Source organism: Hemiscyllium ocellatum, chromosome 24 (genome assembly GCF_020745735.1).
Source record: "Hemiscyllium ocellatum isolate sHemOce1 chromosome 24, sHemOce1.pat.X.cur, whole genome shotgun sequence".
Lineage (NCBI taxonomy): Eukaryota > Metazoa > Chordata > Chondrichthyes > Orectolobiformes > Hemiscylliidae > Hemiscyllium > Hemiscyllium ocellatum.
The window spans coordinates 16521848-16536611 of NC_083424.1; the positions used below are offsets into that span (position 1 = coordinate 16521848).

Below are 14764 nucleotides of genomic sequence, written 5' to 3' on the forward strand. Positions count from 1 at the left end.
TTAATTTGAAGTGTTCAAATAAATTTCTACCTTGGTTTAAGGAGAGGAAGGGTAAAAGGGACCATTTTGAATCAAAATGTATATTTTTCCCCAGTAATGGAGTATCAATTTATATTCCATTTTCCTCCCTGAAATTATGTCCTAATTTACTAAAGGCCTTACCTAATTTGTGTATACCAACCCTGTGACTTGAAATTATGTCAATCATGCAAAAAGGGGTTAGCATATACTTACTTTGGAGCTGTATTGCAAATTATTGTTTGAGGGAAGTGTTTCAAATTGTAGTATTTACAATTCATTTTTTCCCCCCTGTTTTCAGAGATACACTCATTGTTGCAGTAACAAACTCAGCTACAAGTATTTTTGCAGGATTTGTGGTTTTCTCTGCAATTGGATACATGAGCCATCAGTATAACCTGCCTGTTGAAGACATCGCCACTGATGGTAGGATTCCTTTTCAGCAATCTAGGGCATTTGAGTACTCCCTTTAAGACTCAGTGAAGCTCCCTGGTAATCATTGAAATTGCATTTATTCCCATTTCTTCTGATCCAATTAAAAATGGTTTAGAGTAAAATATGCTTCATAGAGCAGTGGTTAATAGGTGATTTGTGCCATTTCCTGAATAAATAGGAAGAAACTCATCAAACAACTTTTTTTTTGTTAAAACTGAAGTCCATAAACTATGAAATGTTGAATCACTTGGATGCAGTCCAAGACATTGACATTTTGGTTAGCATTTGTATGTTACTTCGACCTGGGCAATGTAATTGGGTTTTCCTACCTAAACAACTAACTCCAAGGAAAGCCATGGAGTTGCTGTCCTCCTTTGACCCAGTTGACTCCAGAGCTTTTCTTTTTCAACCAGCTCACTTTGGGTCTGAAATGAGGAATACCAGAACAGTTAGTAGTCATATGTTGGCTAATGTCTCTTGTACATTTTTCTAATATCTTCTCATTGTCTCATTCTCTTATTCAGGCCCAGGACTAGTATTTGTTGTTTACCCAGAAGCATTTGTCACCATGCCTCTTGCGCCGATGTGGGCTTCATTGTTCTTCTTCATGCTTCTCTGCTTAGGTGTGGATAGCCAGGTGAGGAACCAATATGATCGGACAGCTCATAGAAGGAATCATACCTCTCCTTAAATAAGGAAATCAAAGTTGTACACAACACTCCAGGTGTGGTCTTGTCAATGCCCTGAATAAATGTAGGAAAACTTCCCTGCTCTTACATTCCATCCTCCCTTACATGAAACAGCAATATTCTGTTTGCCTTTCTAATCATTTACTCTGCCTACATATGAACATTCTGAGATTCATCCATGAAGACGCCAAGATATTGGAAGACCTTGCAGAAGCCCTGAAACTCTGTTTGAGACCAAACTTGAACAACAGATGAATTCTAATTTAAATAATTTATTTTTATCTTTATTGTACCCCAAAATGGTGCCAGATTATGGTGGCAAAACATTTTTTGCTGTAACAAGATGTTCGCAGGTTAAGGGACGGCTGGAAAATGGGAATCCTTCAGAAATGACATAACGAGAATCCTGAGAAAGTAAATTCCTGTCAGGGTGAAAGGAAAGGCTGGTAGGTATAGGGAATGCTGGATGACTAAAGAAAGTGAGGGTTTGGTTAAGAAAAAGAAGTAAGCATACGTCAGGTATAGATAGACAGGATAGATTGAGTGAATCCTTAGAGTATAAGGGCAGTAGGAGTATACTTAAGAGGGAAATCAGGAGGGCAAAAAGGGGACATGAGATAGCTTTGGCAAATAGAGTTAAGGAGAATCCAAAGGGTTTTTACATGTACGTTAAGGACAAAAGGGTAACTAGGGAGAGAATAGGGCCCCTCAAAGATCAGCAAGGTGGCCTTTGTGTGGAGCTGTAGAAAATTGGGAAAAAATAAACGAGTATTTTACATCAGTATTTACTATGGAAAAGGACATGGAAGATGTAGAATGTAGGGAAATAGATGGTGACATCTTGAAATATGTCCATATTACAGAGGAGGAAGTGGTGGATGTTTTGAAATGCAAAAAGATGGATAAATCCCCAGGTCCTGATCAGGTGTACCCTAGAACTCTGTGGGAAGTTAGAGAAGTGATTGTTGGGCCTCTTGCTGAGATATTTGTATCATTGATAGTCACAGGTGAGGTGCTGGAAGACTGGAGGTTGGCTAACATGGTGCCACTGTTTAAGAAGGGTGGTAAGGACAAGCCAGGGAACTATAGACCAGTGAGCCTGACCTCGGTGGTGGGCAAGTTGTTGGAGAGAATCCTAAGGGACAGGATGTATATGTATTTGGAAAGCAAGGACTGATTAGAGATAGTCAACATAGCTTTGTGCGTGGGAAATCATGTCTCACAAACTTGATTGAGTTTTCTGAAGAAGTAGCAAGGAAGATTGATGAGGGCAGAGTGGTAGTTGTGATCTATATGGACTTCAGTAAGGCGTTCGACAAGGTTCCCCATGGGAGACTGGTTAGCAAGGTTAGATCTCATGGAATACTGGGAGAACGAGCCAATTGGATACAGAAGATAGAGGGTGGTGGTGGAGGGTTGTTTTTCAGTCTGGAGGCCTGTGACCAGTGGAGTGCCACAAGGATCGGTGCTGGGTCCTCTACTTCTCATCATTTATATAAGTGATTTGGATGCAAGCATAAGGGGTACAGTTAGTAAGTTTGCAGATGACATCAAAATTGGAGGTATAGTGGACAGCGATGAGGGTTACCTCAGATTATAACAGGATCTGGACCAGATGGGCCAATGGGTTGAGAAGTGGCAGATGGAGTTTAATTCAGATAAATGCGAGGTGCTGCCTTTTGGGAAGCAAATCTTAACAAGACAGATACACTTAATGGTAAGGTCCTATGGAGTGTTGCTGAACAAGAAGACCTTGGAGTGCAGGTTCATAGCTCCTTGAAAGTCGAGTCACAGGTAGATAGGACAGTGAAGAAGGCGTTTGGTATGCTTGCTTTTGTTGGTCAGAGTATTGAGTACAGGAGTTGGGAGGTCATGTTGCGGCTGTACAGGACATTGGTTGGGCCATTGTTGGAATATTGCATGCAATTCTGGTCTCCTTCCTATCGGAAAGATGTTGTGAAAGGGTTCAGAAAAGACTTACAAGGATTGTTGCCAGGGTTGGAGGATTTGAGCTTTAGGGATGGAGAGGCTGAACAGGCTGGGGCTGTTTTCCCTGGAGCATCAGAGGCTGAGGGGTGACTTTATAAAGGTTTACAAGATTATGAAATGCATGGATAGGATAAATAGACAAAGTCTTTTCCCTGGGGTCAGGGAGTCCAGAACGAGGTTTAGGGTGACAGGGGAAAAATAAAAAAGAGACCTAAGGGGCAACCTTTTCATACAGAGGGTGGTACATGTATGGAATGAGCTGCCAGAGGATGTGGTGGAGGCTGGTACAATTGCAACATTTAAAAGGCTTTTGGATGGGTATATGAATAGGAAGGGTTTCGAGGGATATGGGCCGGGTGCAGGCAGGTGAAACTAGATTGGGTTGGGATATCTGGTCGGCACGGACGGGTTGGACCGAAGGGTCTGGTCTGTTTCCATGCTGTACATCTCTATGAATCTATGATATGTGACAACAAAATAAATAAATTAATCATCCATATGACACGAAGACCTCTCTGTACCAGCAGGTTCTACACGATCTCATCATTTTAATCATTTGATGCTTTTCTGTTCTCCCTGCCAAAATGGATAAGTTGACATTTTCCCACGTTATAATTCCGATCTGCCAAATTTTTACCCGCTCGTTTAACCTTTCTGTGTATATTTGCAGACTCCCTATGTCCTTTTCATAATTTACTCTTCTACTGATACTTGGGTCACCAGCAAAAGCTCCAATCCAGGGAAACATATTTCCTTCATCTACCCTATCCATCCCTGTTAAGAACTTTGCACATTTTAATAAGACGACTTCTCATTTTTCAAAACTCCAGAGAATACTGGCACAAGTCTCATCAATCTTTTCTCTCAAGGCATCCCATGTATTAAACTTGTGAACTTCTGCTGCACTCCCTCTAAAGTATATTTGTTAGTAAGGAGATCAAAATTTTACACAGTACACAGGGTGTGGTCTCAGTAAAACATTATATAATTGTAGCAAGATACCTTTATTACATATTTACTCAAATTGTATTGAGATAAAGAGTAATATTCCATTTGCTTTGTTAATTATTTGCAACACCTGTATGTGAGCTTTCAGTAACATATGAACAAAGGTCATTTTTTGAATGTTAACATTTACCGATATCTAACCATACGAAAACCTGCAAGACATGGGCATGTTTCTTAAATAATACTTTACAGGTGTCATCACAAAACAGGAGGATAATGGAGAAATAGTTACAGAGGCATGTGAAACTCAGCATAGGATAAACAAAGTGAACAAGGAAATATGAAGAGAACTACCATTTTTAAAGTAAATAAATCACCAAGCCCATATTAAAAGTTTCCATAGCCGCTAGGAAACCAGAAAAGAAATAACAAATGTTCAGAACATGATTTAAATCTTTTCTGGCTACAGGCATGGTCAGTAGGATTGTTAACATTATGTTTGTTTTTAGAAGCAATAAAGAGAAATACCAAGTAATTACAGGCCACTATGAACCTCGAATTATTAAGCAAATTATTTGATTTTATTTTTCTGAAGGACAATTATAATCATAATTTAGAAAAATGCAGATTTATCAAACTGTCAGCACAGAATTGTTAGATTTAAGTTATGTTTGACTCAGTTGAATTAGGTTTTTGAAGAAGCATCAAGGTGGGTTGATGACTGTAGCTCATTTGATTTGGTGTGTGTGGATTTTAGCAATGCTTTTTATAAGATCCAATTTGGTAGACTTGTTAGAATACTGAATACCTATGTCATCCAAGGGAAGTCACAGTTGAATCCAAAATGACAGATAGCAAAACTACTGGGTTCAGTACAAGGTTTTCTTGACTCTCATGATCTAGATTTGGATGTGGGGGCATGTTAATAAGTTAGTCGATCTTAGAAGAATTGGCCATTTGGTTAATAAGGAGAAAAGCTTTAGACTGCAAGCCAATATCAATAGGCAGGTTAAGTGGGCATATAATTGGGAATTGAATCCAGAAAATGAGTAATGCATTTATGGAGGAGAAACAAGGCAAGGGAATAAACAATAAATGCTAGAATACTGAGGAACAGAAGAACTTCAGAGTGCAAGTCCATAGATCCCTAGAAAATACAGGTTAACAAGGTAATAAAGGAAGCATTCTGGATTCTTGAATAGCTGAAGCTAGATGAGGGAACTTGTGCTTTATATTGTATGAAGCATTAGTTATGGTTCAGCTGGAATACTACTTGCATTGTTGGTAATTGCATTACAGGAAGGATATGATTGCACACTAGCAAAGGACACAGGAGATTTACAATAATGTTGACAGGACTGAAGCATTTTAGCTATAAAAGGAGATTGGATAGTCAAGGGTGGTTTTCTTTGAAATGGAGCAGTTGAAGAAGGACTTAAATGAGGCATGTAAGATTACGAGGAGGCTGGATAGAGTAGATAGAAAGGACCTATAACTTTTTGCAGAGGGATCAAGGCTACAGACATAGAACTGGAAAATGGGAGTTGAATGGGCAACTCTTTTTGACTGGCACTGAGACACTGAACTGAATAAGTCAGCAGACTCTTTAAATTAATTTTGTGATTTTCATTAATTTATATTCTTTTTCCTCCTTGTAGTTTGCTATGGTGGAGGTGATGGTTACCAGTTTGATGGATGCCTGGGGAAAGAAACTGCTTTATTTCTTCAAGCGCAAAGAGATTGTGGTTCTTCTCATCTGTTTTGTTGCTTTCCTGCTTGGAATTCCAAACATCACCCAGGTATCCTCAATTCATTCTGCAGTTTTCAAGATTGGCTGTTTTAATTATCTTCATCCAGCAACTAATACTCTAGTAAAATAGCCAGAAACACCTTAATGTTTAAACAATGTAGTTAATTATTACAAACAGAGATCTCAGTAAGTAGATAAGCATTACTATAGATAATGAGCAGCTTAGTACCCTTGTATTTTATGGTCTTTCCTACCACGCTTCATATTCGTCTACGATAGAATTTCCTTAGTTGTACTCGCTTAACAGTCTTGGAATTGCGTTTGTGAAGATCCTACCTTGTGACAAGTTCTGCTAAACCTCTGGAAGCTGCGGTGCCAACATTCACTAACTTCCCAAAAAGGATCCTGTGGTTAGGTTGATTGCAGCACGGTTATCAGGCTTCACCACTATCTCAGGAGAAAGTGAGGACTGCAGATGCTGGAGATCAGAGTTGAAGAGTGTGGTGCTGGAAAAACACAGCCAGTCAGGCAGCATCCGAGGAGCAGGAGAATCAGTGTTTCGATTGTAAGCCCTTCATCAGGAATTGATGAAGGGCTTATGCTCGAAGCATCCTTTTTCCTGCTCCTCTGATGCTGCCTGACCGGCTGTGCTTTTCCAGCACCACACTCTGACTTCACCACTATCTTGCAGTTCAGATTTAAAGCTGGAAACAGTGAATACCGAAAGTCTGAACAACAAGTGGACAGATCTATATGAAAAAAATTCCCCTTTTCAGATTTTGATGACAAATTGTTGTGTGTTTGCAGTATTTCCTGCTATTAGTATGTTGTGTTTTTTAAAAATGTTTAGAACTTCAATTTTGGCAATATGAGTTGGACTTTCTGTAATCTTGAGGTAATTAAGTAACTTGTTGCATTTTGTTTTAAAAGGGTGGAATCTATGTGTTCCAACTGATGGACCATTACACCGCTGTCGTCTCTCTCATGTTCCTGGCTTTCTTTGAAGTTGTGGCCATTTGTTGGTGTTATGGTACAGTTTTCATTTTGCCTTGCCAGTATTTATTTGACTGCTCCTAAGCCTTATACTACCCATATATGACAGTCCTTCCCCTTCCTCTACTTCAGCCAACTCTTAATCTTCTACTCCATCCACTTGCATTTCTTTGCCATATTGTTTTTCTCTTCTGTCTGACATGGTGTAAGCTAATTCTAAAGAGTGAAGTTATCAGTGCAAAGACTGCTTATAGATTACAAAGGAACCTTTTATTAACTTTGAACCAGTAATGAATACTTTCAAAATATAAAACTGCACCATTGAGTTTCCTACATTTCAGCAGCAATTCTATTTCAAAACTCCTTGATTAGTTTGAAAAGCACTGTGAGATGCCTAGCGATCATGAAAAGTGATATATAATTTCAAGCCAGTTTTTAAAATATGGCTCCTGTTGTTTTCCATAGGTCATTGTACAAATGCAGTCACATGCTGAATTTAAGTTGTTATCAGTTAGCTCAGTTGGTTAGATAGTGGGCTCATGATTCTGAGTGTTGCCAAGAGTATGAGTTCAATTCCTGTAACAACTGAGGCCACCATGAAGGACTCTCCTTCTCAATCTTATACAAGATGATTAGGGGTTTAGATAGGGTTGACCATGAGAACCTTTTTCCACATATGGAGTCAGCTATTATGAGGGGGCATTGCTTTAAATTAAGGGGTGGTAGGTATAGGACTGATGTTAGGGGTAGATTCTTTACTCAGCGAGTCGTGAGTTCATGGAATGCCCTGCCAGTAACAATGGTGGACTCTCCCTTTTTATGGGCATTTAAACGGGCATTGGATAGGCATATGGAGGAAAGTGGGCTAGTGTAGGTTAGGTGGGCTTGAATCGGCGCAACATCGAGGGCCGAAGGGCCTGTACTGCGCTGTATTTTCCTATGTTTCTCTGTTTCAACGCTGATCTTTGATAAATGTACTGAGCATGTAATGGATGATTGATTTCAAGGGGGGAAGAGAACACTGTCATTTATGGAAAATAAGATCTGTTGTGCATGTTCAGCACTTTGTAAGTGGAAAAGATAGTTTAAGGGATATGATATTACTCAGTTTTATCCAGAATTTCGCTATTGCAACATTTTAATGACATGATTAATCACCCTACAACCAACTCAGTTATTTCAAAAAAACAGTTGTCAGTTAGTTTGCAAATGGCAACATTTAGCCCAGTTTGTGGAATATTCTTCATCCCTATCCCTCTTGGTTACATTCTAGGCTTTTATGACTATTGGCTCATGGATGGAGAGAACGTCGATGATTTGAATCCTCAGCAGTAATCCCACTAACATCTGTGGAGATGTGCAATGCCAGGTTGCTGCACTGCACAGTTGCTACATTCAGATTGCTACACAGTTATGCATTGGCAGCTTGGAGGGAACATTAGTCATCAGCCATTAAATTGTGATGCATTTATCACGTTATTATATACACATCCCTCACTCCAAAACCTATTTTTTTGCATAATTTTGTGATCTCCTTTAACTCTTCTCCCAAATTCTACTCAACTATATTTCCTCTTGTGTCATAAAATGTTTCGAGACACTTTCTAAGTTGAAATAGTAATTCAGAGAGTGGGATGCATCAGCTTTTATACCCCTTCCCCCTGCATTACCCACAATGTGGTTGACTTTCAAATGTCCTCCCATATAGTCCTGGCAAGCCACTCAGTTGTAACAACCGCTATGACGTCTCAACAAACAATTTAAACTGGACACCAACCTAGACACCAGAAATGACAATGGCAAAAAGAGCCCTATCAACCTTGTAATGTCCTCCTTACGAACAACAAGGGCTTATGCCAAAATTGGGAGAGCTGTCTCACAGACTAGTCAAGCAACAGCTTCAGCAGTGTTTAGTATATACAAGATGCACTGCAGAAATACACCAAAGATTCTTAGACTACATCTTACAAATCTCCCGTCACTTCCATCGAGAAGGACAAGAGCTGACATGCATGGGGAACACCTGCAAGTTCTCCTCCAAGCCACTGTCAGTAAATGCTGGCCAGTGAATAATGTCCATGTCCCATGGGTGGGGAATTTTTTTTTTTTCAGAATTTGTGATTTTACAGAGTTTGAGTGAGAATATTTCATGTGTAATTATCCCCTTCATGCAACTTAAAAAGAGGTGTCCTGATCACAAGTCAATATCCTATTCAAAGTCTCAAATGACTGCACAGCAATTAGAAACTTGATTTGACAGGTCACAAGGTGACAACATTTTCAGGGATAATCTCTGGGACCAAGCTTCCTTTGACCAATCATTTGATTGATAAGCAGGGGAATGATGGGTAAGTAAGGAACTGACTGACTGATTGAACAGTAGTGGTCATAACATTTAGGCTTATGTCAACATTGAGTTGACTACACACATCCACTTTAAAACAGAACTTGATGGATTCCTGTGTTTGATCCTACTACAGGTGTCCGTAGGTTATCTGCCAATTACAAAGAAATGCTGGGAGCTCCTCCAAATCTCTATTTCAAGTTGTGCTGGTGGGTTGCTTCTCCGCTCCTTGTCACAGTGAGTAGTTAACCTTTTCTCATCCATAGGATCTCCCACTGAATTGAGGGACATTTAAATTACTTCACTTACAGGGGCTGAACAGGCTGGGGCTGTTTTCCCTGGAGGTTGAGGGGTGACTTTATAGAGGTTTACAAAATCATGAGGGGCATGGATAGGATAAATAGACAAAGTCTTTTCCCTGGGGTGGGTGAGTCCAGAACTAGAGGGCAAAGGTTTAGGGTGAGAAGGGAAAGATATAAAAGAGATCTAAGGGGCAACTTTTTCACAGAGGGTGGTACGTTTATGGAATGAGCTGCCAGAGGAAGTGGTGGAGGCTCGTACAATTGCAACATTTAAAGGCATTTGGATGGGTATATGAATAGGAAGGGTTTGGAGAGACATAGGCTAGGTGCTGGCAGGTGGGACTAGATTTGGGTCGGGATATCTGGTCAACATGGATGGGTTAGACCCAAGAGTCTGTTTCCATCTCTATGACTGTATGAATCCTCCAACAAATTGTGCTGTGTGAAATTGACTTTTAATGACATTGAGAAGAAAATTTGACAATTGTCAATTGGTTAGTGAGACAGCACCTGAGACAGGTAGCTGAGAGTCATAATGGTGCTATGGCATAGTGTATGGCTGGTTTCAGGCCACTGCAGGGTCACAACATTTTAAATAAGAGTTGGAGAGAGTTTGGCAGCCCAGCCTTGCATTAATTTCTGGAACTCTTGAAGAGCACCTCCTTTCCCACCAAATCAATTTTAAATTCAAAATACTTAGGTGAATCTTCTGCCAATTTAAGTCAGGCATTAAGTGCATGCTTCACCTAACAAAATGGCAGTCATAGTCCTATGTGTGTCATTGGACTCCAATTTGATTTCTAAAGAGGCCTCTTGCTTGAAAGAATTGTTCCTACACAAAGTAAAACAGAAACCCAGTCAACCTTGAGTTCATATTGTTTTCAAGTCTGTCACACTGTGAAAAACATTTGAGACAAATTTTGTATTTTTTTTGTTAAAAAGTGTTTTTAAATCAAAAATCTTAGGAATTAAGTCAGAATAATCAAGATTCCTGTTTAGGCCTCAGAATAGCCTCTCAGGAAAGAAAGTTATTATTGGGTATTGGAATCTCCAATGAGGCAGTGCCACAAAACCCCAAAATATTACAGACTCGAAAATCTGAAACAAGAAAAAATAGAATCAATCATGAGCAGGTCAAATGTAGCAGCTAAGGAGAGAAAAATGATGCAATAACATTTTAGAACATCCTTCCATCAGAACCCTGAGTGCCTGTTTGTGATAGGCTAATCATGCTACAGAGCAGAAAAAACAGTGTGGAGTACAGTTTGAAGGTGAACAGGTGGGACAATCACGTTGAGAGCCCAAGACTGAAGCAGGTCACATAGGGGGTTGAGGAAATGAAATGTCAGATAAGATTGCCGAAACAGAATATGCTGATTTTTCGTATGTGAATAGGTTTTATTTCTTTTGAAGTTTGTGGATACGTCCCTGGTGTGGGACTGGATCCCATGGATCTGGAATGTCCCAGTTTAGATCACCATCTGAGCTCATTTGACAAGTGAAGTGATGGTGACAATGTCTTAACAGGCCTGTGTTCTGCAGAGAGGAACACAGTTGGGAAATTATCAGATGACTTGGAAGGAGGGGTGGGGTGCGAAAGAATAATCTGCAGTGAAGAATGATCACCTGGACAAGGTAGCAGAGGGTGACCAGTACCTATAGCCTCTAACCATCTTACTGCTTTCAATAATAATGTGACAACACTTTTCACCTGACCTATTAATCCTGAAATTAGATTGGGTTGTCCACATACTTCTAATTTTTTTTATGACAGTTTGGAGAGAGGTAGCCACTAATGTCCTGGGTTTTGATTTCCTGCAGGTTATCCTTGTGTCCAGCATAATCCGCTACAGCCCTGCCCGATATGGTAAAATGTACACTTATCCTCCATGGGCAGAGGGCATCGGCTGGATTGTCTCCCTCTGTTCGATCATCTGGATCCCACTTGGAGCTGTACACACATTGTATACTAGCAAAGGCTCATTTGTTCAGGTGAGAACAATGGAGGGAGCAAAGAAGGGGAGATTGGAGGAGTGACTTCATTGTGCTACATATGTAACTATTGCTTTAAAGCATTGTACTTGTTACCGTATTGCATAGTTTTTCTTAAAATTAGAACTCGTATAGCGTGGAAACAGGCCGTTTGGCTCAAGAAGTCCCCATCAACCCTCCAAAGAGTAACCCACACAGACCATTTCCCCTACCCTATATTTACCCCTGACTAATGCACCTAACCTACACATCCCTGAACACTACGGGCAATTTAGCATGGTAATTCACCTAACCTGCATATCTTTTGGATTATGGGAGGAAAGTAGAGCACCAGGGAGGAAACCCACACAGACATGGGGAGAATGTGCAAACTCCACACGGAGAGTTGCCTGAGACTGGAATTGAACTGGCACCATGAGGCAGCAGTGCTAACCACTGAGCCACTGCGCCGCCCTGAGCTGTACTGAACCAGTGGTGTTGCAATAGTAAACAATATTAAAATATTAATTAATCCACCTTCCCCTACAAATAACAGCATAATCAAACTAAATTTATGTCAATGCATTGTCTTTCCTTAGTAGCCCCCTTGAAGACACAATGATTCATGTATATTCACACAAGCAATTGCATTCAGTGAAAATAGCTATTCTATGTGGAAGCAGATGATTGTCAGCAGACTACTTGTCTGTAAGGACACTATATTATCTTCTGTTCAATTTATGTATATTCATTATAAGTCTTTGTGTCTCATTGGATAATGAACAGAAGCGGAAATTTACATAACTTTTTAAAATGGTTTTTCAACCATTTTTTCTCCGACTTGTATGCAGAAGCTTATCTTCATGTCTGTGTTCCAATGAAGAGTCGCTGCACTGGAAATGTTAGCTCTGCTTTCTTCCCACTGCCAAACCTGGCAAGTTTTGCCAGCAATTTCCATTTTTGTTCCATACTTAAGTATCTGTGGTGAGGATTCCACACATGATGCTGTTTGCCAGCGAAGGAATGCATGGCCCTTCCCTGTAGGTCTACTCGCCACACAACCCAAATCCAGAATTTATATTCAGTTTGACGAGTGCCAAGATTGCATCAAGTGTGCACTGGATATTGCTGGAGTTCAAACAGCTAACATTTCTGCTACTGTTAACAGAAGGACCTTACTATAAAGAGTGGACATTTGTGGAGGCAAAGAATGCAACTTGCATTCCTATAACTACTGAGGTCTTTAGGAAAGAAGAAAGTGTGCTCGAAATTAAATTGCGAAGTCACTTAATTAACATAATATAGAGTTGTAAGCAATGTAATTAGGAATTTGTGGTAACTCATGATATTCAATTCCAGGTAAGGAGCACTGGTTAATCTTTCACAGCCTACTGGTATTGTGAAATAATGTCCACATTCAGTTCCTAAAGGAGTGAAAGACAAAATTGAAGTATTGGAAAGTATGCCTAAATTTATTGTGGAAGATCAAGCTGATACATGAGACAATTAGTGAAAGCCAGGCAATATGGTATAAAAGACTAAAGGTTATCTTGGGCATAATTTGTGGAGAGTCCTCCTTTTGGAGGTTACAGCAAGACATTGGGCTACACTGTGAAAAATCTGGGTCATAAAGTTTATGAACTTCCAATAGATCGTGTTAAAAGTAATTAAAACAAGTTTTCTTCCCTTGTCTTTCAGCGCCTCCATTCTTCAATATCTCCAGTTGCTGATGTAATTCCAACAGAAAACCAGGACCAAATAGTCAAATTGAAGTCTGATATATACAGACCTTCATGTTCTATTACCCTTATTGACAGCAATGACCTCACAGAAGATACTGGTCTATAACTTACTTTAAACTTATTGAAGATGTGTTGGGGAAAATAAGTTTCACTGAAATATTCCTTGCTTACACTGGCATGACTTTAAGACAAACAAAAGAATATACATTTTGGTGCTATGGTCACAGATTTAATTGTTATGGAATCTCTGGATGTAGGTTTGCTCTCTGAGCTGGAAGGTTTGTATTCAGGCGTTTTGTCACCATACTAGGTAACATCCTCAGTGAGCCTCTGAATGAAGCACTGGTGGTATAGCCCACTTTCTATTTCTGTGTTTGGGTTTCTTTTGAGTTGTGATGTCACTTCCTAATCTTTTTCCAGAGGGCCGTAAATGGGATCCAAGTCAATGTATTTGTTGATAGAGTTTCTATTAGAATGCCATACTTCTAGGAATTCTCAAGCATGTCTCTGTTTGGCTTGTCCTAAGATGAATGTGTTGTCCCGGGCCATACCACCAGTGCTTCATCCAGAGGCTCACCAAAGATATTACCTAGTATGGTGACGAATAGTCTGAAAATGAACCTTGCAGCTCAGCAAGCAAACCTACATCCAGCACCTCAACCTGAGCTACAAATGTTCTCAAAACTCGCTTGTCTTGGAATTGTGTGGATGTCTATAATTATATTCTGTTTCTGTATGAAAAGATTCCCAGGGATGTTATTGGCAGTGAGCTTGGCAGTTCATCATTGCTGGAGGGTACATTACAAAGTTGGCACATTAACTGTGAAGTTTATGTCCTAGATAAAAATTATTCAGTTTTAACATGTCCATTTGCTCCTTGAAAATTACTATGTCCCTCAAAGCTGCAGAGATCTACCTTTATTGACTACCACCATGCCAATTTGATTTCTGTATGACAATTGTTTAAACTAACAGAATCAAAGATCAATCTCATTTAAAATTAAAAATTACAATTAGGATATTAAAAAAGACTCAATAGTATTTATTGCATTGGGACCAAAGAGGGAGAAATTTACTATTAATGAGCGATCATAGAAATTTCTATCTTCCTTCACCAAAAATGTCTAAACAAATTTTAAATCATTCCATTTTACTAGAGCTCTAGAGTGGGAATGCTGTTTGTCCTTCATTGTCAACTCCTTGTTGACTCCCCATTGTTAGTAGCTACTACCTCTCCTGCTGTTCCAGTTGATTACGAATATGTCCAGATAATTAATCTTGCCCAGAGCTCAGTTGGCTTTGGTATACCCAAGTTTATGAAGGGAAATCAGCCAGAGTTCCCTCTGCTGTTCATTAACCTAGGGCTGCCCTGATGCAAGTATTAATATATGGATGATAAATCTAGGTAGGTAAAGCTGTTCTATCCTTCACCCTCAATAAATTTCAGTGTGATGTCAGACAATGTCTGGCATCCAATGAATTGAACCTCAGGATGTAGAGGTGCCAGTGTTGGACTGGACAAAGTCAAAAGTCACATGACACCGGGTTCACCTGACAATGGAGCAGCACTCCGAAAGCTTGTG

At 39.8% G+C, this 14764-nt stretch overlaps 1 protein-coding gene across 4 annotated transcripts in view; it reads left to right on the forward strand.

The window, feature by feature from the left end:
- LOC132827069 (sodium- and chloride-dependent GABA transporter 1-like) overlaps window positions 1-13474 on the forward strand; it is a 118331-nt gene extending 104857 nt beyond the window's left edge. For all 4 annotated transcript variants that reach the window (XM_060843514.1, XM_060843513.1, XM_060843515.1 and 1 more), the window contains 7 exons: window positions 320-444; window positions 978-1090; window positions 5738-5878; window positions 6760-6859; window positions 9303-9403; window positions 11290-11460; window positions 13138-13474. In XM_060843514.1, coding sequence (XP_060699497.1) covers window positions 320-444; window positions 978-1090; window positions 5738-5878; window positions 6760-6859; window positions 9303-9403; window positions 11290-11460; window positions 13138-13287 — 901 coding nt within the window. In that variant the 3' untranslated portion in view covers window positions 13288-13474. The remainder of the gene's footprint in view (window positions 1-319; window positions 445-977; window positions 1091-5737; window positions 5879-6759; window positions 6860-9302; window positions 9404-11289; window positions 11461-13137) is intronic.
- The last annotated feature ends 1290 nt before the right edge of the window (window positions 13475-14764 follow it).